Source organism: Gossypium hirsutum, chromosome D12 (assembly GCF_007990345.1).
Source record: "Gossypium hirsutum isolate 1008001.06 chromosome D12, Gossypium_hirsutum_v2.1, whole genome shotgun sequence".
NCBI lineage: Eukaryota > Viridiplantae > Streptophyta > Magnoliopsida > Malvales > Malvaceae > Gossypium > Gossypium hirsutum.
Window position 1 is genome coordinate 55,832,781 of NC_053448.1, and position 26,675 is coordinate 55,859,455.

At 32.8% G+C, this 26,675-nt stretch overlaps 4 protein-coding genes across 5 annotated transcripts; 3 read left to right on the top strand and 1 right to left on the bottom strand.

Annotated features, from left to right (window-relative positions):
- On the top strand, positions 1-1,555 carry LOC107946841 (protein MODIFYING WALL LIGNIN-1). The gene is made up of 3 exons (XM_016881310.2): positions 1-516; positions 599-804; positions 1,189-1,555. The coding sequence occupies exons 1-3, from the start codon at positions 304-306 to the stop codon at positions 1,418-1,420; spliced, it is 651 nt and encodes a 216-aa protein (XP_016736799.1). The 5' UTR covers positions 1-303; the 3' UTR covers positions 1,421-1,555.
- A 5,135-nt stretch (positions 1,556-6,690) lies between these two features.
- Positions 6,691-14,456, top strand: LOC107946840 (AP-4 complex subunit epsilon). Of its 2 annotated transcripts, XR_001697009.2 has the most exons (12): positions 6,691-7,638; positions 8,320-8,505; positions 8,597-8,812; positions 8,916-9,026; positions 9,338-9,535; positions 9,614-9,745; positions 10,447-10,503; positions 10,606-10,722; positions 10,908-10,985; positions 11,855-11,998; positions 12,872-14,124; positions 14,220-14,456. XR_001697009.2 is itself a non-coding variant. In XM_016881309.2 (11 exons), exons 1-11 carry the CDS (start codon positions 7,072-7,074, stop codon positions 13,931-13,933), a joined length of 2,868 nt encoding a protein of 955 aa, XP_016736798.2. In that variant the 5' UTR covers positions 6,691-7,071; the 3' UTR covers positions 13,934-14,456. The 2 variants fall into 2 exon arrangements, 1 of the variants encoding a protein (XP_016736798.2); XM_016881309.2 differs by having other exon boundaries at positions 12,872-14,456.
- A 1,652-nt stretch (positions 14,457-16,108) lies between these two features.
- On the top strand, positions 16,109-19,244 carry LOC107946839 (uncharacterized). Its single transcript, XM_016881308.2, has 8 exons — positions 16,109-16,438; positions 16,527-16,595; positions 16,686-16,715; positions 17,167-17,199; positions 17,892-17,962; positions 18,290-18,371; positions 18,707-18,799; positions 18,913-19,244. The coding sequence occupies exons 1-8, from the start codon at positions 16,325-16,327 to the stop codon at positions 18,961-18,963; spliced, it is 543 nt and encodes a 180-aa protein (XP_016736797.1). The 5' UTR covers positions 16,109-16,324; the 3' UTR covers positions 18,964-19,244.
- A 4,632-nt stretch (positions 19,245-23,876) lies between these two features.
- On the bottom strand, positions 23,877-26,414 carry LOC107946838 (abscisic acid 8'-hydroxylase CYP707A2). The gene is made up of 7 exons (XM_016881307.2): positions 25,990-26,414; positions 25,563-25,881; positions 25,069-25,461; positions 24,805-24,967; positions 24,612-24,718; positions 24,390-24,508; positions 23,877-24,283 (listed from the first exon to the last, which is right to left on the bottom strand). The coding sequence occupies exons 1-7, from the start codon at positions 26,397-26,399 to the stop codon at positions 24,193-24,195; spliced, it is 1,602 nt and encodes a 533-aa protein (XP_016736796.2). The 5' UTR covers positions 26,400-26,414; the 3' UTR covers positions 23,877-24,192.
- Between the last annotated feature and the right edge of the window lie 261 nt (positions 26,415-26,675).

The window sequence follows — 26,675 nt, forward strand, 5'->3', positions numbered from 1 at the left end:
AAATAGAAATTAAGATTTATTATTTTGATTTGCTAATATTTTCTCAGCACATGAAAGTGGATTTTTTTTTTTGTTGATTATCATAATAGTTCTGCTCTAGTAATACAAGAAAATAGAGTAGACCGGAAACTTACCCCTCACCTTCAGTTCACTTCAGCGGTTGTTGACCACGTCGAAAAAGAAGAAGGTCAAATGCAAGCGATGGCTCCCTGTTAAAATTATAATAATCTAAAACTAACTACACAATAAAAAAACAATTGGGTTGGAAAGGAAACATGGTATCTCTCTCCTTCCAAGCAATGAATGAATTGTCTGGAAGAAAAGCAAGGCATGCATGAACATAGGCCGCCCAACACCTCTTCTTCTTCTTACCTCCAACAAAAAAAAATCAAGTGGCCACCAGCTGCCATGGCAAAAATAGCTCCAGTTGGTTGCGTCTTAATCTTCTTTGTCATTGCCTCCCTTGGCCTTGTCTCCTTTGCTTTGTGTCTTGTTGCAGAGGCTAAGAGAACCAAGGTAGTTTATATACATATATTCATTGCAATTAACTAATTATTTAGTTTGTGAGTCTAAAATGATTTTGTTGGTTTTGTACAAGGCGGAAGATGTCAAGTTGGATGGAAACCTATGTCATTTACCTACAAGTCATGTCTTTGGAATAGTAGTTGCCGCACTAATCTGTCTCTCAATTGCTCAAATCATAGGGAGCGTAGTAGTGTGTGCAAATTACTGGTGGAGCTCCAGAGGGAAGGTCAGAAACAGAAAGGCCAAGAAACCGGTTCTATTTCTTACAGCATTTTCCTGGTAGGTCATCATCCATTTCTTGCATTGCATGTCTATTGCTGGCTGCTAGAATTACAACTATTTTATTGTCTGGACCCAACCAACCGTACTATCATTTACCTTCATGATTCAACTTTATCAAACGGTACAATTAATCCCAAAGCTAAAAACACTGGTTTTCTAGAATTTCTGGGCTAATGAGTGTAATTTGGATTTGGTTTTTTAAAGAGAGAGATTGAGGATGAAGAGACCTACTAGTTGGGAAAGCGCATAACTGAATATATGGACAGCTGGAAATGTCTCGGTTTCATAATCTACCCTCAAATTCAACACCTAAATAGGAAGAAAAGTATATATTAAAAACATAGTGGTATTCACTTGGTCTAAAAATAATAAAAATTGCAGGGTGAGCTTTGGAGGTGCAGTGATTCTAATGAGTGCAGCCATGAGTATGAATAGAAGGCAGCCCTACGGAGAAGGATGGTTGGACGGGGAATGCTACGTAGTTAGAGGCGCAGTGTACATAAGCGCTGGACTTTTAAGCCTGGTTGCAATCTTCGCCTTGCTTGGAGCAGCCGCCGCCATGAAAACCACCAATCCAGTTGATCAAGGCCTCAAAGTATATGCACACAATTAATTAATGCATCACATGATAAACAATATATACAAGATAGATTGCAATTTTTGGAGGGTCTAATTTTGTCCTCAGGAATTTTAGTAATTGAAATTTAATTCCCAATTGAAATTTTATTAAATCTACTTATTTACTATCAATTAGATTTTAACTTTTAAACCATAGCTTTAAATATTAAAATGTTATACATTCGAATTTAACGAAAATTCATTAGCAATGTTGTTAATTTGCTTCTATTTTTAAATTAGGTAATAGAGAACAAAATTTTCAAAAATAAAAGTTAATAGATTAAATTTTAAAATCTCAAAGAATATAAGTACTGAGAGTATAATTAAACTTTTTTGAAGTCTCAATTCAGAGTGACGTTATGTGTTTTGAGTTGAGGTAGCTTTTTTTTTAGGTATTTTTCATATCTGTTTTACGATTCATATTTAAGATTTGTAGTTGACACTTTTAACAATATCATTTAAAGTTCAAACATATATTTTCCTTAAAAATATAATGCATTACACTCAACACTTACTCATAACAGTTAACTTTGATTTTAAACAAAACAAATCAATCAATCATGTATATATTGTACAAGCAATCCGGTGAGAACTAATAACAAGAAGCCAACTGCAGCAGAAGCCAGGTGTGCTTTTGAATTTCTTATTGTTTCATGATTTTTTTTAATATTTTGGTTAATTTTACAAATCAATAATTCAACAGAATTTGATTGACACATACAATTAATTTGTTTTATGTGAAAATTTTATCAATTTAAAATAAAATTTATCAGGCTGATTGAGACTTAGTTCGATTGGTATGAATTTTGTTACCAATGCAGGAAGATGTAGGTTCGAGTGCATTGAAGTGCATTATCCTTCTATTTATAGATTGGTAGGGGCTATAGGTAGTTCTAGACATTGTATTAAAATAAAAGTTTTTATTTCAACGAATCGCACGTAGGGATCTTAATAAAACACATAGAGTTAATGGTAGTCCAATACTAAATAAACGAGCACCACCTCTAGATGGAAGAATATTCTATTTGAAAAGTAGTTTTGTTCCATCTGCTAGCGCTTGAAGAATTCCCAAAGGACCGACGTTTTCAAGCCCAATACGCTGTTGTATTCCTACAGATATTTCTCTTTCTAACCATACAATTACCAGTACCCCTATTGTGATTCCCATTACAGGAGTCAAAATAGGGACCAACATACATATGTATAATGGTGAATTCAAAAATACGACTTAATGGGGACAAACTTATATTAGCATTGCAGACTACATATTTTTTTACTATTAATTTTCATGTATAATTATTCAATAATTAAAGTATATATATATTTATGATTTGACATATGAATAAAATTAAAGTTTAACCTTTTAACATTGATAATTGCATTGTGCTTCCAATTTCTAACAAGTAATACCAACATATCAAAATCCAAAAACTAGTAAGATCTTTTACCATATGTGAAAAAAGAAACCAAAATTAAAATATAATTTTTGCATATAAAAATCATATGATCTAAAATACAAAAAATAAAAAAATAGAGAAATCATTGGGCGTTTTAAATTGTAATCTCCTTTCTTTCATGTCAGAAGTCATCAATAATATAGAAGTATAGAATTATAAAAGAAATAAAAAAAGCAAGTCAAAATATTTAAAGAATACCTTGAAATTTTTTTCTTGTTCTTCTTCTTCTTCGGTCATAATATCTTCTTCTTTCTCTTATAATTTGTTAATTACTTTCTTCCACTATTTTTTCTAATTTGTTCTAAGCTGGGTTTTTTTTTCCAGTTTGATGGGTAAAAGTTTTTTTCTTTAGTTGTTATATATATATATATATTAAAAAAATGATATTTTTTTTATTGTAGTTCCTTTGAAAACTTTAAAAATTTGAAACTTTTAAAAGAAGTTATTTTATAAGAGATAAATATATACATTAAACTTTAAAAGGGGTTGAAGTTTTTTTTTCCAGTTGGGGGTGGAATTTAAATTTTTATAGGGTTTAATATAATAAAGTTCGTCTTAAAAGAGGTGCTATATAAATTTCTAAAAAACTAGCAGGTAGTGACCCCCACCTCACCCTCTGTATCCGCCAATGCATATGTGCATCCTATAAGCTAAATGAAGATCGACATACAAGAATTGTCTTCATTTAAAAAATTGTATCAAGGGTTTATTCCTAAACTATAGTTTATCCAACTAAACAAACCATTGTATGATTTATCATATATATTCTTTGCATTGCCTTTTTTTTTCTCCTTCCATGCTTTCATATATGATATGAAAAATTGATATGTGTTTCGAATATCGACCAACAAATTAAAATGGATATAATAAAATTTGCTTTAACCAACCTAATAATAGAATCATATATTAAATTTAAGTCCTACTTTGAATAAACTTGTAATTCCCTTGCAATAGTATATGCATACGAGTTGGTATATCTACAAATTTCTTACATATGTTTTACATGTATATAAGCTGCTCAGATCTTCTAACTACAACTGATGCCAAATTTAATACATTAGCAATATAAATGGTCTCATTACATTCCAAGACTTTTGTAATCCATTGACTCTCTAATGTTGCATTCTTCGATTCTTCCAATTGTAATCATTTTCGATGAAAAAAGTTCATTGATTCGTAGCTTATCATTGTCTCCAATTGAAGAAAAATTCAAATCAAACATTTTATAAACATATTTGTAAAGTTCGTTCTCACTAATGTGGAGAGATTCAGGTTTAGTAATAATTTATCGATTGATGTATAAGAAGATTGCGACTCATTAGGACAATAACTGTTTGATTGCCTTTCAGCTCGATATCATTGTCATATTTGACTTTAATATTGACTTCAAATTGAGCTTGAGTTTCGATTTCAACTTTAGTGAAATTAATGGTGATGTTATGGTGCTAAGATCACCTCAAATGAAAACAGTTTGGTTTATCTTTTTATACAAAAGATACACACATTGCCAAATGATAAGCTCTAATTGGTCAACTTCTCCCAATTATGATATAGCCATTTTCTTTTTATGCAACTCATGAATATTATGCATAGTAGATTTCTGGTATTAAACTCGAAAAATGTACTGATTGAGAGAATCTTCGGATAATATGTTGACACTGAGATAATCAATGCATTTGCATAATTCGATATTCTATAACCACTATTAGGAATATCTTTGAGTTACATTATAATATTGCCAATTTCTTATGGTCCAAACATAATCATCTCAACATCTTCATTATCATTGAGATTCAATGCATAATACTTACATCTTTTTTGCTAGACTTTGAAATTCTACATTTCAAGTTGGATATCCACTTAGTACCTCCAACTTAGATTTTCTTAAGAATCTTTCTTTTCATATTTTCTAATGTAACATCATTCATTAACATCATGTTACAAAGAGTTTCTGATTGAAATATGGCTCATCTTAAATCGAAATAATATATCCTTTCAAATATATTTGTGTTATATATTAATCCGTTATTTTTTCAATTGAGACGGTCAAATATTAAATTTATAATATTATAAATAATGCTAACAATTTCAACAAATCTTAATAACGACAATTTTCAATAAAATTAACACTACTTTACTACAATGGCAAGCAAAAGCAATACAATAACTTCTTTATAACATGTGTTTTAACATATTCAACTGTTGGTTACAATAATAATAACAACATAACGTTGGCTGAATAAACACTTACAAATTTAATATCTACAATTGGTAAATACAATAATAACTTCATATTAGATAAAATACTCATGACAACTTTCATAACACTAATAACAAAAAAATGTTAGAAAAAATGTACATGATAAATGACTTTTAGTAAAATTTGAAATTAATCGTGATGATTGATGATTTAGGTTTGTAGATTTTAAGAGTATTTTTGTTTTTTGAGTTTTGCAAAACTAATTTTTGAGGGAAAGTAAACAATCAAGTTTAAATAGTATGACTTTGACAACACTTGTAAGTATTGATGTTAATGTTTTAAAAAAAAGTCTAATCTCGACATATGGGTGACAAGGTCACACTACGTCAAACCAAATTCTGAACAACTAAGTATAAGATTTTTGAGAGAATCTTGAAAAATATTCACACTAACTTTAATATCCAAGGGTGTTAAGGTCAGAGTATGATCATTTCATCATCACTTCACCCCAATAAGTTATTGTAAAATAGATTGTGCAATAACTCTTGAAAACAATAAAATAACTCGATAATTTGATAAAAAAGGGTAGAATGAACGGTTGGTAACTCAACTTTCATAAATTTTTATTTTGAGCACTGGAAATAAAAAATTGCAAATTGGGCACTGCGATTAACAACCATTTTCATTTTATTCACCAAATTTTAATAAGTTTTCATTTTAGTCATCCCTGTTAATTCAATGTTATTATACACTCATTTTAGTCACCCAACTTTAATAATTTTTCATTTTGATCACTCATTTACTTTTTAAAAATTAATTTTAATTTTCTTAAAAAAATTACAGGAAATTGAGTTATTCAATTATGGAGATAAAACTCAAGTTTTTCAGTGTAACTCAATTTTTTTTACACAAACCCATATTTCCCTTTTTTTACTGGAAAAAAACTAAAGTTAATTCTAAAAAAAGGAAAATTAAAAAAATTAAAAAGATAAAATGATTTTTCTCAAATTTAATTTAGAATATGAAGTTTTTCCTTTTATTGGGAAAAAAAACTAAAATTAATTCTAAAAAGATTTAAAAGATAAATTGGTTTTCCTGATAAAAATCTAGATAATTTATTCTAAAATCTCATGTTTTTCTCTTTTACTAGAAGAAAAACTAAAATTAAATCTAGAAAAAAGTACAGGAAAAAATAAAGATAATATGATTTTCCTCGTAAAATTCTAAGTTTTTCTTGTAAAAACTCAGATAATCCCCTATAAAACTTTAGGTTTTTCCTTTTTACAAGAAAAAAAATTAAATTCTAAAAAAAGTAATTTTTAAAAAAATAAAATGAGTGATCAAAATAAAAATTTACTAAAGCTGAATGTTGAAATAAGTGTAAAATAACATTGAATAAACAACATATAACTAAAATGAAAGTTTATTAAAAATGTCTAATTTATAAATATTTATTTTTGATGTTCAAAATAAAAATTTGTGAAAATTGGATGACCAACTGTATAGTTTAACTGATAAAAAGAATTCCAAAAATAAATTATTTAAAAAAATAAAAAATCAAACAAGCTCGTTATTTTTATTCCATCATTCAAAATAACTAACTGTATTTTTTTCTTTTGGGAGAGACTGTAATTCCAATTCATCTGCCGTGTCAAGTAAAAGTTGTATGGAAATTATTATAGCAGTATTTAAAAAAAAAAAATCCAAAATCGCCAGTGAAGCTCTCGACCGTGGATTAGCCCGGGCGGTCACTTATTCCACTGCCCTGTGCTTAGCCCTCGTTTCACCCACTTTTTGTTTTTTCTCTATTTCTCTCTCTCTGCCTGATAAAAAAACCTTTCTATTTTCCTTCTAAAACACACAGATAAAACATCAATCGATCTAATTTTTCAGATCGAGATCTCAATCTCAACACCGAATGAAAAAGTGATTGTTGGCAGATAGTAAAGAAAGCTGGAGCAATTAAGGACGTTCGGTAGGGAGCTCGCTATGGGCTCCCAAGGCGGATTCTACCAGTCCAAGGAATTTCTGGATCTGGTCAAGTCCATCGGCGAGGCTCGATCCAAGGCTGAAGAAGACCGGATTGTTCTCAACGAGATCGAGACTCTCAAACGCCGTATCTCCGAGCCCGACATCCCCAAACGCAAGATGAAAGAGTACATCATCCGATTGGTTTACATCGAGATGCTCGGTCATGATGCTTCCTTCGGTTACATTCATGCCGTTAAGATGACTCACGATGACAGTCTCCTCGTCAAACGAACTGGTTACTTGGCCGTTACGCTCTTCTTGAACGAAGATCATGATTTGATCATTTTGATTGTCAATACCATTCAAAAAGATTTGAAGTCTGACAATTACTTGGTGGTCTGCGCCGCCTTGAATGCCGTTTGTAAGTTGATCAATGAGGAGACCATTCCTGCCGTGTTGCCGCAGGCTATGGAGTTGCTCGCACATCCCAAGGAGGCCGTACGGAAGAAGGCCATCATGGCTCTCCATCGCTTTTATCAGAAATCCCCCTCTTCCGTCTCGCATCTTGTCTCCAATTTTCGCAAGGTAGGTCTTTCCATTTTCCATATTCTACTTCTAGGTTTAATCTAGTTTTATCATTCCTAATGAATATGTTTATGCATTTTAATTTAACCACCAGGCAGCTATTTCTATGTGTATTTACCTATTTGAATTCGGAAAAGTGTCTTGTTTGATTTGCTGATACCGTGGGTACTATAGAGGTCAAAATTTACTGATTTTTCTCTTCATTTTTGGAGTAGTTTCACAAATCATCATTTTGCTTAAGTTTTATTGAAACTAGATGAATAGTTGTGTCTTATGTGTTGATTTCAAATTTATCATTAAGAGTAACTCCAAGCTCATGCTAACCGATCTGCTGTCCAACAGAATTACCTTATACATGATACTCAACTAAAACCATAAATTCTCGAATACCTGCTTTTGTAGAATGACCTTTTTATTAAGGAAGGGAAAAGGGGAGTAGAGAAACCATATATTTTAAAGAAAATGCCATTGTGCAAGTTCTCAGTGTGTTGTGATTAGTACTTCCATTTTTAGGAAGGTCCATTTTAAGATCTATACCTTGAGAAGTTGAAAAGCTCATCCTAAAAGGGAAAAAAAAAATAGTCTTGATATATTTGTTTGTTACTGTTTCTCAATATATTTTTTCTGGAGGACCATAGACTGTCTCATTTATAGGCTTAAAAGTGGCTTCCTTTCTTTCAGAGGCTTTGTGATAATGATCCTGGAGTTATGGGAGCAACCCTTTGTCCTCTTTTTGAACTTATAGCAAGAGATGTTAATTCTTACAAAGATTTGGTCATCAGCTTTGTAAGCATTCTTAAACAAGTAGCTGAACGCAGACTATCAAAGGCTTATGACTACCATCAAATGCCAGCTCCATTTATTCAGGTGATGAGTCTTTTAGGTTTTACTTGAGTTTTTAGGTGATGCATCTTTTCAATTGACAATGTAGATCATATGACATAGTTGTATTTTGCAGATCAAGTTGCTTAAAATTCTGGCGTTGCTTGGAAGTGGTGACAAGCAAGCAAGTGAAAACATGTATACTGTAGTGGGAGACATTTTCCGAAAATGTGATTCATCAAGTAATATAGGAAATGCTGTACTTTATGAGTGCATATGCTGTGTTTCTTCTATATATCCCAATCCCAAGTTATTAGAGTCTGCAGCCGATGTTATATCAAGATTTTTAAAGGTAGCCAATGCTTCTTCTGTGGATATGCTCTATTACTAGTATTTATTTATTTATTTATTTATTCTATGTGTTGAATTATGCCATCTTTTGTTTTTGTTTGCAGAGTGACAGTCACAACCTAAAATACATGGGCATTGATGCTCTTGGCCGATTGATAAAGATAAGTCCAGAGATTGCTGAGCAACATCAGCTGGCTGTGATTGATTGCTTAGAGGTTCAGAAGCTTCTTATTTTGAATTCTGTCCTTGGTATTTAGTCTTTGTTTGAGTACTTTATTATGATTTAACTAGTGCAGACTGGGATTATTTATATAGCTTGCTCTATATGGTCAGATGTACCAGTTACTTGGTTCCAATGAATGAGAAATGAGATTAAGAGGAAATAGGGGGGGTGCTCTTAGAAAATTTAATCTGTCTGGTGTAGATTTTTTTTCCCCTTGTGAATGCTTTTGCTTTTTTGTTATGCTATTTTCCATGCGGTTGTCATTCTTCATCGCAATTATTTAACATGAGTGCTTTGACACAGGACCCCGATGACACTCTGAAGAGGAAAACTTTTGAACTACTTTACAAAATGACCAAGTCTACAAATGTGGAGGTTATTGTTGATCGCATGATTGATTACATGATTAGCATTAATGATAATCATTATAAAACTGAAATAGCATCTCGATGTGTTGAACTTGCGGAGCAATTTGCACCAAGCAATCAGTGGTTCATCCAGGTATTATTTTGACTTCCTGTGGCCAATCTAGTTTCTTAGCTTAGAGTACTGACCGTTCCTGATAATTTTACTCTGCAGACCATGAATAGAGTTTTTGAGCATGCGGGAGATCTGGTCAATATTAAGGTAGCACATAATTTGATGCGGTTGATTGCTGAGGGATTCGGAGAGGATGATGATAATGCAGATACTAAACTGAGATCATCTGCTGTAAGTTCATTTGACGATTGCCTTTGCAGGCCCATGCAAAACACAATGTCAACCCTTGCATCATATCTTATTTCCTATAAATTTAACATCTTGCATCTTGTTTGATCTGTTTTTCTTCCATATTTTTAATTAATTTGATTCTATTTTGAGTCTGAGAGAAAGAAAAAGATCCCCGAAAGCTTGAAACCTTTGGATTTGTAATAGCTTGTGCTTTGTCCATTTTTGTATTACTGTGAATGGAACTAAACCCAGGGCTTAACGTAGTTGGTTCATACAGCCATCCTTAAGAGGTGGCATTCAGCAGGTTTACACTTGAAATTCCAGCACCTGCAACCTATTTTCCTGTTCAAGCATAGCCAAAGTTGAGGATGTCTGGTTTTACTAGGAAGTCGCCAACTTATAATATACAGCATAGGCTTGTGTAACATTTCTGGTTTCAGTGGAAAGCCAGAGATATAATACTCCTTATAATACATAGCATCCATTATTCTTTACCTGAATAATAATTTGAGGATCACCTATGTTTTAACTTGAATTTGTCTGGGTTTTGCATATCTTATGTTACCTATTAGCCCAGAGGGACATTTATAGTGCAATCTTCACCCTTTTTAATTCATATGTAGCGTCTATATTCAAGTTTTACTCTTTTCTTTCTTGGTCCTTTTGTTTTCTTAAGTTTGAATGATTATTTTTTTGGGCAGGTGGAGTCTTATTTGCGCATTCTTGGTGAACCAAAGTTGCCATCTGTTTTCCTTCAGGTATGTTCTTTTGTATCAAGTATTCTTTCTTTCCCTTGTATTTCTTGCATGTGGAAGGACTAAAATATTGATTATTATCTTAATTGTGAGTTTTGATTGCAGGTAATCTGTTGGGTATTGGGGGAATATGGAACAGCTGACGGAATGTTCTCTGCTTCCGATATTACTGGGAAGCTGTGTGATGTGGCAGAGGCTTATTCTAATGATGAGACTGTTAAGGTATCAGCTAACATGAATTAATTGTTCTTAGACTAGTTATTACTTATTACCACTTCATGCAAACCTAGATCCTTTTATGTTGACAATCTCGTGGTTGACTGAAAATTTCTTTCGTAATTGTTCTAGAATATTTTTATGTTCTTTCAATATCTGCAAATGTGATGATCTTTCATTTATTTTGGAAGGCATATGCAACTACAGCTCTCATGAAAATATATGCGTTTGAAATAGCAGCTCGGAGGAAAGTAGATATGCTGCCTGAGGTTGGTTGCCAAACACCTGAGGACAAATTTGTTATATGCAAATGCTCATTTATGTTGTTGATGTGTTGCATCCTTTGGTACTTTTATTATCATGTTTTTAGTGAAATGGTCTGAAAATAACTTAAACTATCTGTCTTTTCATGTCTGGTTTTGTGGTTGCTTGGTTGCCTATAAAATGAAAATCTAGTAACATTAGCTAGCAAGGACTTTTAGAGGAATTTTTACTCTAATTAATTAGACAAAGTTTAACCATGGTTACAACTTGCAACATAACAATGAGATGCCTCAGTCTCTTTCCATATGATTTGGCAATGAAGAAAACAAATCAGGCTTGGGCTGGATGTCTGGCTGGAAGTGTGTTAGCTTTATCTCATTGTATTGATTGTGAAATTTTGTTTTGACAACATACTGTCTCTCACTTAGAAGCAGCTGCAGCTGTTAGAAGGGGTTCTACTGTTTAAATAATAATCTTCTTCTTTTCTCTCTCTCTGTGGGGGTTGTGTTTGAGCATAAAGGAGATAAGTAGAAATTACGGTCAAGCTACCTCTTACTAGGTTGTTCTGATGTTGAGATAGTGATAGATGTAAAGAAGGGTTATATTTATATTTAGGAATAAAGCCTACCAGGTGGAATCAGCGGTTTGTGATGCCAATTGTGCAGTGTGCTAGTAGTGTGTAAATTGCTGCAAATTTATTGTAACTGGATGGTTATAGAACTTCTAGTGTTGAGATGGAAATTTCTTTATAATGCTTATTAACTCCAGTAAGCTAGTTAATGCCTGAATATAGAATGCTTAAATGTATAATCATATTCAATTCTTGTAGGGCAACAAATTTGTGGATTGATTTCTCTTATCTTTCTTGATGCAGTGCCAATCTTTAATGGAAGAGTTATTGGCTTCTCACTCAACAGATTTACAGCAACGTGCCTATGAACTGCAAGCAGTGATTGGGCTTGATGCTCATGCTGTTGCGTGTATTATGCCATCAGATGCAAGTTGTGAAGATATTGAGGTGCTTTCTTATCGCATTCTGTTTGTTTAATTTGGTTTCAACGTACAGATTCTCATTTTATCTGATGTTTCTGATGGCTCCTGTTTCAATTTCCTTGTGATGTCTTGTTTATAACTTCTGTGGCTTTCTAGCTTAAGATTCAAATTCTTTTAAAATGATATGCTTATGACACTTTTATCCTTACAAGTTGATTGCGTCTTTGACCTGAAGCTCAGGTTGATAAAGCATTTAGTACTTGAAAATGGTCTGTTCCACTTAAAGTTGTCATATAGAGTTTGAACCTATGATTGATGAATTAAGCATTATCCCTCCTTGATTCTCCAATTCGCGGTAGCACTTCTGTTAAATGTAAATATTGCTATAAAGAAAAGAGTAATTTAATCCCCTCCTGCATTGATCTACTTGTTGAACATTGCTATAGTTGTGGTGTTGCCTCTTCTATGATTGAGATAATGTTTTTACAAGTAGGTTGCCTTGAAAATTTTGAAAATGGACTCTTTGGTGACAAGACTACTCTATGGATATATATACACACTTAGTTTACCTCGTTTTGGCTTTTAGGAGTTCACAGAATTGTCTTGACTCTTTGACTTATAACAATTTATATATATATGTTCCGTTGAAAGCTTGTGGGAGCTTCAGAGTATTATGACAGATATATCTGTGCTCTGTCAATTGATTGATATTTTAATCCCTAGCTTTCTACAAAAAGATAGGGTCCATTTAGCAAATGAAATAAAATTTCATGCTTATGTTGGCTATTTGTCTTTTTGGCCCGTGTGTGTTCTGTCAACTGCATCATGGTGGAACGTTCTTTTCTTATTTATGTAACTTTTCATGCAAGAGTACAGTCATTGTTAGTTCTGCTTGCAGGTTGATAGAGACCTTTCTTTCCTTAATGATTATATCCAAGAAGCAATAGAAAAAGGTGCTCAGCCCTATATTCCTGAGAGTGAACGCTCTGGAATGTTAAATATCAGCAATTTTAGGAACCAAGATCACCACGAGGCTTCATCACATGGTCTTAGGTTTGAGGCTTATGAGCTCCCAAAACCAGCTGTGCAGTCCAGGATCCCTCAAACATTAATTGCTTCAACTGAAATAGTTCCAGTGCCTGAGCCAATGTATCCTAGGGAGAGCTACCAGACTACTATGCCATCTATTCCATCAGATGCAGGATCGGCGGAGCTCAAGCTACGACTAGAGGGAGTACAAAAGAAATGGGGTAGATCGACATATACACCTGCTACATCTACCTCAAATTCCACATCACAGAAAACAGTTAATGGGACTTCACAAGGTGATGGGGCAAGTACCGTAAGTTCAATGCGTGAAACCTATGATTCAAGGAAACCACAAGTTGAAGTTTCTCATGAGAAGCAGAAACTTGCTGCTTCACTGTTTGGAGGTTCATCAAAAACGGAAAAGAGCCCTGCTACTGGTCATAAGGCTGCAAAGGCAAGCAGCCACGTGGTGGAGAAGTCTCATGTGCCAAAGTCTAGTTTGGAAGTTGCATCAGAAAAGGCCACTCCTGCTCAGCAACCTCCGGACTTGCTTGATTTGGGGGAACCAACTGCCACAAGTACTGCTCTTCAACTAGATCCATTTAAACAATTGGAGGGCCTTCTTGACGCAACTGAAGTTGCTTCAGCTGTAAATGGTGCACCTGCTGCTTCCAGATCACCTGATATAATGGCATTGTATGCTGACACAGCCGCTGGTATACACAATAAAAATGATGCTGATCTTTTATCTGGCTTGTCAAATCCTTCAGTGACAAACATGCCTGGCACTACTGCAATGCCTCAAGTAACACAAAGCAGCAGTAAAGGGCCAAACCCTAAAGATTCCTTGGAAAAGGATGCATTGGTGAGGCAGATGGGTGTGAATCCATCGAGTCAGAATCCAAACTTGTTTAAAGATTTACTTGGGTGAACTGGAAACATGAATATGATTTAAGGGATTTTAACAGCTACCAAATTTACAGTGCCAGTGCGGTTTTGCATGCAGCTGGGCAGTTGATAGGACAATCATACAGGCTATATTGGTATTTATTTATCATTACCAGATATATGCCAGAGATTGTCATATAAATGTGATTCAGCCATATAGAATTTTGGGGTCAGGTACTGTTCTGTAGTTTCTTTTTTCCTTTATTTTTTTGGAAGCATTACTGGTCTGGAGGGTTTAGTGTTTATTTTAATACCTTTTATTTTAATAGGAAAGAGCAGAAACAATGATGTTGTGTTCGTTCTTTTGAGTGATTTGCGAGCGGAGGTTTTAGTGGCGGTGTATTGTACTGTAGGTCATGCCCATGCCCATGCCTAAAGAGTTAGACGGGCGAGGGTTTTGCTTTTGCCTTCTTTAGCAGTTGCCGATGTTTGAGTACCTTGTTATAATAATGATGTACAAATACTGGTAAGTTAATTAATTAATCTGAAATATGGAGTTTAAGTAATCTGCCTCAATTAGAATCACAAATAAAGACTCCCCAGATTTGGAAGATAATTTTATTTCTTTGTTTCGGTTTCATTTGCTACAATACTTTCTCGGCATCTGAAATAATAATATTTTAAGTTCTATTTTCTGTTTGTAAGTAGGCAACGGGCTTTCTGGCTAGTATTTGTATACTATTAGATGTGTCGGAAGACTGAATTAAAAAAAAATTCAACTGATTAAGTAATCCATCCTGCCTTTTTCTGTTGGCAATTAAAAGCATTGGTCCTATACCCACAATTGAAAGTATTTCCAAGGATTTTCTCTCTGTAAATAATAATTGTATTCTTTTAAAAAAAATTAATGTTTTATACTGTTAGTAGTACTTGGATATTTTAAAGGATTAAAACATGATTTGGTTTTTAAATTATCACTTTTTTTCATTTAGGTATTTAGACCTTTTTTTCTCTAGATTTCCATTCCATTAATCGAAGTTAAAAAAGTTGGCTGACGTGTGGTGTCTATTGAAAATTTACAACACACCATCTAGCACTTGTGACATATTGCATCTAAATGTATAGAAAAGTAAAAATATATATTCTAAAAAATTCAAAAATATACAAATAAAATTAACTAAACAAATTAGAAATTTATCGTAGACTTTAACCACGGTTGACTGACATTACTGAATTTTAATTTAAATTTTTGAAACATTTTAAAATTTTCAAGATTTTTTTTAGGATATATATTTTATTTTTTTGGAATTTATATAATTTACAACTTATATATTTAAATTTCTTATATTCTTTTTAAATTCTTAATTTAGCTAATTTTTCAATTTTCTGAATTTTATGACAAGTTTTTTGAGTTTTTGCAAAAAAAATATTTTTAAAATTATTGCAATTTCTCTAGAGTTTATATATATACATTAGAATTTTCAAAATTTTTGTTATTTTCTAAAGTTTAACTTTTTTTTCAATTTTTATTTTTCAAAATTTTCTAAGAATTGAACGAATTATTATTATTTTTTGAATTTATTTTTATATATTTTATAATTTTTTAAATTTTATTCAAAATAAAATTTCCTATTATTTTGGATTTTTTTATTAATTTTTAAAATTTATATAAAAATATTAATTTTATCCACATAGAACATATCTCATATTTTAAAAGACTAAAAGGGCAACATGACGTTTTCTTATAGGCACTGTATGTTAGTCTATTTTTTTAATATCGTTGATGATAGTAATTGATGGAATGTTATCAATATAAAAAATTAAACACTAAAATGAAAAAAATATAATTTTGGGTATATCTCTATTTAGAAATAAATAATGATAATCTATAATCTATTTATCATCATATATAAATATATATATAATTCATTACGTTTGGAAAATCAAAAGTGCTTTTTTACCTCAGAATTAATGAACAACCCATATAAAAATTGTACAGGCCCAAAGACAAAAATTAAGATTTAAATTAAAATATATAAAAATTATATTAAATTATTTAAATATCATATCACTTAATTTTATTATTAAAAATTGACGTCAAAACTCAAAAGTTGTTGTTTAATTTAGAAATTAATTAACAATTTTTTTAACAATATAATTTTTTATAACGAGCGAGGAAGTGGCCCCTATTCATATTTATTTTTAACAGTGAAGCTCTAACCCTCAAATTGAAAAATCAAATCATATTATATTTCGGGTTCTGAATCTCTCGCTTTCAGGCTTTCTCCCTCTCACATAAACACTCTTTGGTGGCGAATCTTGAGAAAAGAAAGCAAAATTTGAATATTGATTGGTGGGAAACTAAGGAAACGTAGCCGGTACTCTTTAATTGTGGTTTTTCGTGAGGCTGCTATTCTAATTTGTATCAAAGAAGATGGATAGCAGAAATGGCGGGGGTCCCGTCACAACAATAGGAAAAAGGCAATCCGATTTGAAAAAGTCTTTCAAGCTCGCCGTTCGCTCTCTTCTCACTACTTGTCCTACACAGGTTTTAATTTGGTTACCTCTTTTAATTCTCTTTCTACTGACAGTGTGGATTGGTGCTTTCAAATGTTTCTCTTTTTGTTCTCATGAAGGAATTCAGCAAAGCGTTTCCAAAATTTTCAAGTATCGAGCAAGAACATCTCCACCAGCTTTTTATTCAGGTCTACCCTTTTGTGTTTCAGTATTATCTGGGCTTAGCTTTTTGTTGATTTCGGGTGTAGACTTGGTGCTAATTTATGGCAAATGTTCAGGTCATTACCTCTTTACATGGGAATATAGAGGTATGCATTGTCTTTCAGTTATCATGCCTTCTTTTTTTCAGTTATTATTTTGCAGTGTTGTAATTAACTGTCCCTTTAATTTCTATAATTTAGTCACCACATTCACTCCTGGCTAGTGATGTTTTACACATAAAGCACTGTTTTCAACTCTGCTGCTTTGTTTGAATAATGTTAATTCTAATGGAAGGTTTTGGCCATATGGAATTAAGTTGATTAGTGAATACAATGATAATATAATGTAATGGAGCGGTAGTAGGAGCAGCTATCTCCGTATCAAAGTTGGTGGCACTTTCAGTGTTAATTTAGGTAGTGCTTAAGTCACTACTTTTCTGTACTGACCATCTTAGGTGTCCAGTTGAGGATTTTGTCAATTTTATTTGGTGCCTCACTTACTTCTCTTAACCATTATATAGTATGTCTTATTTCTCGTTTTTCCTCTTCAATGTCTCAGGACGAATTTGAGTCTTTATGCAATGAAACACAGGTATTCCCTTTTATACTACTACAATGTCTGTTTCATTGATATCGGTTTATCATGCACCTGATGTAGCTTTCTTTCATCACTTGGATATGTACATGAATCGAGTAAAGTATTTTGGAAGTATAAGACCTTTTGGATGTTGCAGGCTATTTCATTTCCTTAAGCCCTAGCTGTCTAGAAGTTTCACTAAGATTTTTGGTTTAATGATGTGTAGTGAAAGATACAAATACCAGTTTTTGGGAAGGAAATAGGTTTCTGGAAGCACTTATGCAAAGTCTATAATAGTAACAATGGGTTTTATTTGAACTGAGTTCACTTAAGATGGGTCCTCTATTGCAAATCAACAAAGACTTGATTTTCTTGAAGATGGTTAAATGAGATTTAGTGGTTCAAATCTTAAATTGACCTTATCATCCTTTTGTGTATTAAAGAAATATCATTGATTTGAAAAAACCTGGCAAGAAAAGAACTAGAGTCTGGTATAAAAACATTAGATATGAAAAACCAATTGGACAGACTGCATAAGGCAATAACAGATCCCAAGCTTGACCTAAAAAAAATACACCCCACTTTGTATACATGATTCCCTTTATCACATTCAATTTCCGGACAATTTTCTTGCATTGCATTGGTGTACATCTCTTCTATTGTAAGACTTCTAGGGACCTAGATTTTTAAGTTTCTTCAATTTGTAGGTAGGAGATGCCCTTGATACTGTGGAGCAACTTGTGGAAGAACAATCTCTTGACCCTTTGTCTTCAGATAGGTAGGTAGCATCTGGTTTCTAATGTTCTTTTAATGTTTGGTGGTTAACTGATAACAGTTAATTACATTTGTAAGTCAATCCTATTTGGATATCTGCAGTTTCAAATTCAATTACCACAGATTTGAATTCTATTAACTTCTTATTCTGGAGTCGATGAGACTCTACAGTTTATACTCGAACAAAATTGTTTTCCAAGACCACTTATGTTGCCTATGGTGGTGGCTCTTCCTTCATGCATTATTTTCTCCAATGCCATGTTTTATATTCACATGGAGCCTTGTTGACTGTATTTCTTTCAATATGAACTGGTGAGGATTTTGAATGCAGGACTAACGTAATGGATGCAGTGCACAATTTGTCAGCAGCGAAGAAAGCTGAGATCCATTACTTAAGAGGCCTGCTGGAAAGGGTAAGAAATGAGTTGTGAAGTTTCTCTATTACAAAGTAACTTAGTAGGCATTACTAGGCAATTATTACCCTTTTCTCTTATTCGATCTGTTTAATTCTCATTCTTCATTTTGTGTGCTTAAAAGTATGAAGAGAGCTATTTAGGCCATCAAGATAGTCATGCAAAAATTTTCAGGACTGTTGTCCAATGAAGCAGAACACTGTTATTGAAATAGGCAGATTTTTTGGGCTGAAATGACATGTTATGATCTACCCTCATTGATTTTGCTTATTCTAATAGATAGATAAGAAACATAGGAAAGTTACGGCATATTTTCTTTCCAATTTGTTTTATAGGCTGAAGAACATAATCGGCTTATTCAAGCTCGGGTGGACCTACTTAGGAATAAGACACAAGAAGTCCCGGACATAAAAGATTTTATTGGGAAGGTGGGTAACTTTCCACTTTCCTGTCTCAAATATGGGCTTTAAGCAATGGGTTTGGTAGGTGAATATTACTCAGGAAAATCTTAAATTTTATTTACCTCATGTCACTGTTGCAGTTGAGAGGTGGAATTTTAAGTTACAAGGGAACACAAAATGTGGAGCTTTAAATGGTCTGCAACTGGTGGGGCTGGCAAAGTGTATCTCAGACTGCAGTGACTGAGAAGCTGCATGGAGCGGTTAATAGTTAATACGTATTTGTAGTGAGATGGTGTTAAACCTTAAGCGTGGTTGTAATAAGTAAATACATTGCGAGTTCTAAACCTACTTCTACTTGTTTGGGTAAAGCAAAATGATGAGTGTCGGGATTTGGGTGAGTCGAAAGGTGTATAGTTGGATTTAGACGGTAAGGCCAGCAAGAATGAATCAAGAAATTGCAGTGTTGGATTGATATGGCCTGCTCTGCTCTTTTGTTCTTGCTCTTGCTCCTGGCTAGTTCCTACAACACAAACACAATGGTACAACCTCTCAACTCAAGCTAACTATGCTTGCCATTGCCATAGGAATATATGTTTATTTTATATGAATGTGCAATTGGAACCTTTTAGTATTTGCACATACGCCCTCCTCCCTTGGCTTCCATTTGAGATTCACTGTTGCTGTTGCTGTTGCCGTTGCCTGTTGGTGGTTTACACACAGTTCCTAAGTATCATTAGATATATGATCATCCGGTTGCAGTGGGTGACAATGCATAGATACTTTTGTCAAAGCTACTTTACTCCCGCCCAACAAAGAAATTAAAAGTAAGCTGACAGATGATAATATGCATTGATGATGTTAACATGAACATTTTTTGTCAAAATTCATATTCATGCATCCAATGGAGACTATTTGACAGTTTTGAAAGGTCAACTGCCAGACCAGGCAGGCACAAACTTTGACTGATATTGATTTTTCGAATCGAATGGCTTAAGCTTGGTGAAATTAGAAAGAGTAGGGTAGTGCTTTTAATTGTTGATGTTACCAGGTAATTTGTAGCAGGCGGGACACGTGGTTTCTGTTTGAGAATGAGCATCTCATTTCAAGTCAAAAGTTTTGCCTAACCATTTTCATTTTCAAGTAATTATTGCATTCAAATTTCAATGGCAATAACGGTCCAGTTCAGGTGATGTTTCTTTTCTCATAGGTAAAAGTATAAAAAAAATTCTTGTATTTAGAGGTGGATTGCATTTCGGTCCTTTTACTAAAAAATTGAGTAATTTAATTCTTATATGTTGCAAAACATGTAAATTTACACGTATAACTATAAATACAGATTGAGACTAACTTGACTAATACTTTTATACACGATGGGATTTAGAGGCCTGTGCATATAATTACGCATGATAGGTCTTAAACTTAAGTATTTGATACCTAAAACCCTTATATTCGTCAATTGAACCAAAACCTTGTTAATTTCACTTTTTTTTTTGTTTCATTTGTCAAACAAATATTTTTTAAATAGTATCTTCTCATATATATTACCTTTTGAATTTCATTTGTTAAGTATGAAAAACAGGATTTTATAAATAAAAAAATCACCCTTTTGAATTTCATTTGTTAAGTATTAAAAACAAGATTTTATAAAAAAAAAATCACTTACTCTCTAGTTTAAAAAATACACATGAAGGTTTGATGAAAAATACACTAATTTTCTAAAGTTTATTTATAAAATGATTTTTAAATAGAAATATTTTATCTTTAATTAGTTATTACTTTATTTTTATTATCTTCAATTTTTATATTTAATTTTTTAAAATTAAAATAATAAAAATCTAATTAGTTATAAAATAATTAAATTAAATTATTTTTAATATAATCATATTGTAAATATAATGTATTTTATATTAATTTATAAATTTATTTTAACTTACAAACATGTCCCACACACTGTGGGCATAAAATGAAATAAATACGGATTGAGAATCTATACATGATTTACACAAAATAAGGCTTGAATTGGAGATCATAAATTAAGGTTAAATTTTGCTATTAAACCTTATACTTTGTGTAAGTTATGGATTTAGTACCCATATTTTAATTTGACCATTTTCAGACTGTCCTTTTAGAATTTTAAAACTTTAGTCCTAATCATATGGTAGCTATTAAATTCATTAAGTTAAATTCTGTTATTTTCAAAATTTGATGCATCAAGTATATTATCGCATATACATTGCCATGTCAGCTTGTAATTCTATATATTATGCACAACAAAAATTAGATAATAGATTTAATGACTATTATTTGTGTTAAGATTGAAATTTCAAAATTCAAAAAATATAATGACTAAGAATGATCTAGTTGGGGAACATGGATTAAATCTATAACTTTATGCATAATACAAGACTAATAGTAAAATTTAACCAAACATATTTAGTTTCTACCATTTGGTCAAGACTAAAGTTTCAAAATCCGAGAAGTACATAGACTAAAATTGACCAATTTGAAAGTATAAGGACTAAATTTGATCAAATTAAAATACAGATATTAAATCCACAACTTACGTAAAGTATAGGACCAAATTACTAAATCCACAACTTAAGTAAAATATAGGGTCAAATTACTAAATTCACAACTTATGTAAAGTATAGGGTCTAATAATAGAATTTAAACTAAAATTAATTTTTACATGGATATAATTTAATGAATTATCTCAAGATTAATATATATAACCGAGTTAAATGTTATGCAATTAAATTTTCATCATTTTGAAATTAAAAATAGAAAAATGAATAAAATAAATAAAAATACATAGGTAAATAATAAGAGTATAATTATCTTTTATTTAAAATTTGTTTAGTAAATAGATCTCGTTTTAAATATTTGAGGTAAGTGGATTTTGCTCAAATCATAGGGATAAATGTATTTTACCCTAAATTTGAAAAACTAAATGTATTTTATTGTTGATTGAGTTTTAATTAGGTTGGCATCAATATTTTTGTTAATGGAAAATGATGCATGTTCAAACGCGTTCAAGCGTGTTTTATCCTCTTGTTTAAGGGTTAAAAAGGAATAGTTTTTGACATTGTATAAAAAAAATACTCGACTTTTAAAACTATGATTTTAGAATTTTTAATGGTTATGGAAGAGGTAGTAAATTTTTATTATTTTTAATTAAAATAGAAAAATGAATAAAATAAAAAAGATGAAGTAAATGTTTTTTACTCTTAAAGCTAAAGTGATTAGATTATTATTCTTTTCATACTTTTTTTATTTGTTGGTTATTGTGTCTTGAGCTAAGATTTTTTTTGAACAATCTCATTATAGATTTTGATCATATCTGTTTTTTTTTTACATGATGCCTAGAACTACACATAACCCATTCCTGACCATAAATAGGAAGATAATGCGCTTCAGCGAACTCAAACCCATGTCCTCCTGCATTGACAACAATGCCATGCCAATTGAACTAAGACTCAATCAGCAATTAAGTTAAGACTTAATAACATTTATTTGCTACTTTTATTACCAACAAGTGTTGAATACAGTGGTAAGATACACTGTGCTTCCAATGGGTGATGTAGGTTCTAAGGAAGGAGGGGCTGGCAAGGGCCTGGCCCCTCCCCTAAAATGGAAATTATTTCTTTAGGCCCCAAAAACTTATAAATTTTTTAAGTTAATATATGTTAAATTATATTTGGCCCCCAAAAAATACTAGAATTTATATTTAGTACTTTTGAAAATCATAAAAATACAAACTAATACAATGGTGAAATTACATTTTAACACTTATAAAATTATATAATTTAATCTCGACCCCTTTAAAAAAAATCTTTAACTACCCCTGACAAGTTCGAACCTTGGAGATGATATTGTTGAGAGAGACAATCCCGAATACTGAACATGAGCTGTAAACATGTATATTACCAAAAAAAAAAAAGTTACTACTTTTCTCTGCTTTCAATTCAAAAGTAATATAAATTGAGATTGGAATCTATTGAATATAAAAAATATAAAAGGAGTAGACGTCGAAATCCATATCTATCCATGTAATGAGACTTGGATAACTATTTCAAATAGACAATCTAATATGAATCCAAAAATCAAATTTGATTAAATATCTTGATCTAATATCGGTTTATTTTTGTATTGAATACTTTGAATCTGTCTTCTGTTTATTTCTTTATAATGTCAACTGAGATATTCAATAGCAATAACGTAAAAAGGTTTTCATTTCGCCAACTATATATTTTTATTATTTGACCATTTTTATACATATATTAGTCAGTCCAATGATGCTATTGCGTAGACAAGTGTTGTAGTACCATTAATACACAATTGACACTTGTATTGATAATTAATTAAACAAAATTTTAGCTGATTCTTCTCTAAAGTTGCAAAATGAAATAAGCAACTGAATGTCAAATACAGTACCTATTGCTGCACATGTTATCTTTCTTGCTTTCATATTATATAATAAATACAAGAATATCATAGTTGAATGCGACGATGCCGTCGTGCTTCTGTTGCTGAACAATTGGACACCAGACAATGGCATTGTCTTTTACACATTTTGATTATATGCCTAACTCTGCATTCAATATCCATTTGTTCCATATATAGCTTTTAAGTGATGGGTTGGTTTGGTGTTATATTTCAAACAAACTCTGTGTTAAGTGAATAAAATTCCGTGTAAATTATACTCGAAGTTATTAAACTGTTAGTAAATTTACATTTTGGTTAATCGATTTTCAAAAGTTACAAATTGATCACTAAACTGTGCAAAAGTTAATCTTATACTATTGGAAAGCCTATTAATAATTTTGATGGTTTCATCCAAACAACTTTTATGATCCTAAACCACTCTTTTGAAGGTAAGTCATGCATGGAGAGCAAAACCAAAAGCCAGGTTGTAACCTCAAAATCCTCCCCTACTCACATGTACAAGCAACCATCAGTTCATTTAATTAGCTAATTTGGGAGCATTGGAAAAGAGTGTAGTATATGATCACTCCATCTCCATCCATGCATATGCATGCACGTGTGTGTATATATATGCAAGCAAAGCAAAGAAAAGGAACGAGTAATGAATTAAGTGAGTTGATATCTAAAATTTCAATATATTTGATAATCGATTTGCCTTGCGGACTTTCAATATTAGACTCCTTTTTCAGGATGAATACATAAACTGCAAATGTCAAATTCATCGATTTGCTTATTTTTCCTATGATGAGTTGAAGACATATGATTTGTTGGCAGAATTCAGTTTCTTCCCTTCTGCTGTACACTTGGATGTTGTTGCCTTGCCTTTTGCATGCTGCTAATCTTAAGTTTCTCCTTTTGGGTTTTGCCCTAAAAACAGAGAATGCTCCTTGTTTGTTTCTCTTGTAGAAACTAGAATAAAATCTGGGTAATTTTCCTCACTTTTTGACTAATCTGATGGGCAAACCATTTTGGGGAAGCGCAAATGGACCATACTGTATCCCGCTGTTACTACCCACCATTGACCACCTGCAAAACCCAAATCCCATCAATTTTTATTGCCTTTTTTCTATTTATAGAAACTTTATTTTACTTATCCAACAAATAAAAGAAAAAAAGAAAAGCCTTTTCCTACCTGTACTTTGTTGTCAGATGATGGAGAAGGACCATGATTTCCAGCTTGGCTAACTCATTCCCTGGACAAGAGTGGGTCCCACTGCCAAATGGCATAAATGTATTGGGTTTGGGAGCAACCTGTGTTCAATCATCAAAAACCAGCAGTCAGCATATTATACAATGTACTATTATTATATGCGTACTGCTAGACTGCTAGTTTACTACCACTGCCAAAATTTACCTCAAATCTTGAGGGATCAAACTTTTGAGGATCTGGAAATATTTCTGGGCTGTGGTGAATGTTTCTAAAGAGTGGTAACACTTTCCATCCTTTTGGTATAAGATACCCTGAACCATATTTTTCACAAGAAAAAAAGTCAAAACTATTAACACAAAATATAATATATATTGGATTTGTGGTAATTTAAACTGACCTTCATATTCAACATCTTCCACTGCTTCTCTGAAGGTAAAAGATAAAATTGAAGCAACTCTAAGTGTCTCCTGAATCACCCTAGATGTTAATGGCATCTTCTTGGTATCTTCCCAACTCAGCTCTTGCTCCTCTTTACCTCTCATTATTGCCTCTTGTTCTTCCTGTAATGGAGAAACACATACAACCAAGTCATTCATCGTGTTGAAAAGGAATTCATCTTTGTCGGATATGGGGATGTGAGGGGAAGAGATTTTGATCTTACAGAGACAGCTTGAAGAACGCTAGGGTTTTCTCCAAGATACTTAATTATCCATGTTAGCACGCTGGCGGTGGTGTCACGAGCAGCAAAGATTACACTAATCACGTTGTCGGCAATTTGTTCGTCGGTGAGGCCTTCTTTGTCACTCATGAAAGACCCAAGCAAGTCATTGCAATCCACCTGCTTCGTTTGCCTCCTGGTCGATATGATTTTGGCTAGAATCTGGGCTATCTCTTTCCTTGCTTTCATTGATTTGTTGAAAAGCGTACCAGGGAGGTTAATGGGCATGGAGTTGTACCCTTTCTCAAGGATATAGTAACACCTTTTCAGATCTTCTCTGTAAAGCACTTGATCATCCTTTTGGAATATCGATAGTAGAGCAACATTGAATGTGTACTGCAACCATCACATACATATTGTAAATGTTAACGTAAAAACCAGAAACAGGGGAAGAAAAAAAAACAGAGGATCCGGCACAGCTCACAAGGAAAGCTTACGGTTTTCATTTCTTGGAAAGTGGTAATGAGACGGCCTTGCAATGAATGGAGGGAATGTTTGGCAATGGATTCGATGTTGGGGACGATGTTTTTGATGGAATCGGGCATGAAGGCACGGAGAACAAGCTTCCTCAACTTGGCATGGTAGGGTCCCTGGTTAAAGAAGATGGCTTGTTTGCCTAACATCCTCTCTTTACTTGCAGGGAATGTTGGCTTGAAGAGATGAGATTTGGTAACGAGCACGAATTTCGCAGCATCAGGGCTGGAAATCATCACGCATGGACAACCTAGTATGTGGGTCTTGAATATGGAGCCATACCTGGAACAAAACAGAAGCAGACGCGGTCATTCTATATTTTTATCAGTATACTGTATAAACATAATTTACATGCAAAAGCAAGGGAAATAATAGCATTAGAGTCGGGACCTTTTCTGCTTGGAAGCAAAGAAGACATTGGGGTTCTGGGAGTAAAGGTGAAAGGTTTCACCGATGTAAGGCCAACCCATAGTTCCAGGAGGGAGAGGTAATTTGGGGCGATTGGGTTTGAAGAAATGAAGAAGAAGAGAATGGAATAGAAAAATGAATAAGAATGGAGGAATGAAACAGAAGATGAAAGTAAATGCCATTGTAGTAAGAGATGGTGGTGAAGTGGCTGATAAGTGGTGAAGGGAGGAAGTGAATGAGGGTGGGTATATATAGGCTCTCATAAACAAAACAAATGACACAACAAGAGAAAGAGAGGAAAAGCAGGCCGTAGTTTGAAATACAGCTTGAATAAGGTTGAATTCCACACACGGAATCTCCCTCCAGGCCAGCTCATTCTCGTTTTCGCTCATTAATACTATATGTATTTTACTCAAACGACTCCAAGCTCATTACATTTGAATAAGAGAGGGAAGGCACGTGTCCAACCAAAAAAAAAAAAACCAAAGAGCGTGGGAGAGATGAGGGCTGGCTTCAAGGCCAGTTTGAGATTTTGACCAGTAAGAAACCGTAAAATTATTTTTAATAAAGCGAAAGGAGGAAATGGCTTAGGCTTAGGCTTAGGCTTAGGCTTAGGATTGGGCATTAACGCACCGAAAAGAGGCAAATGCGAAACGTGAAAACGCCCT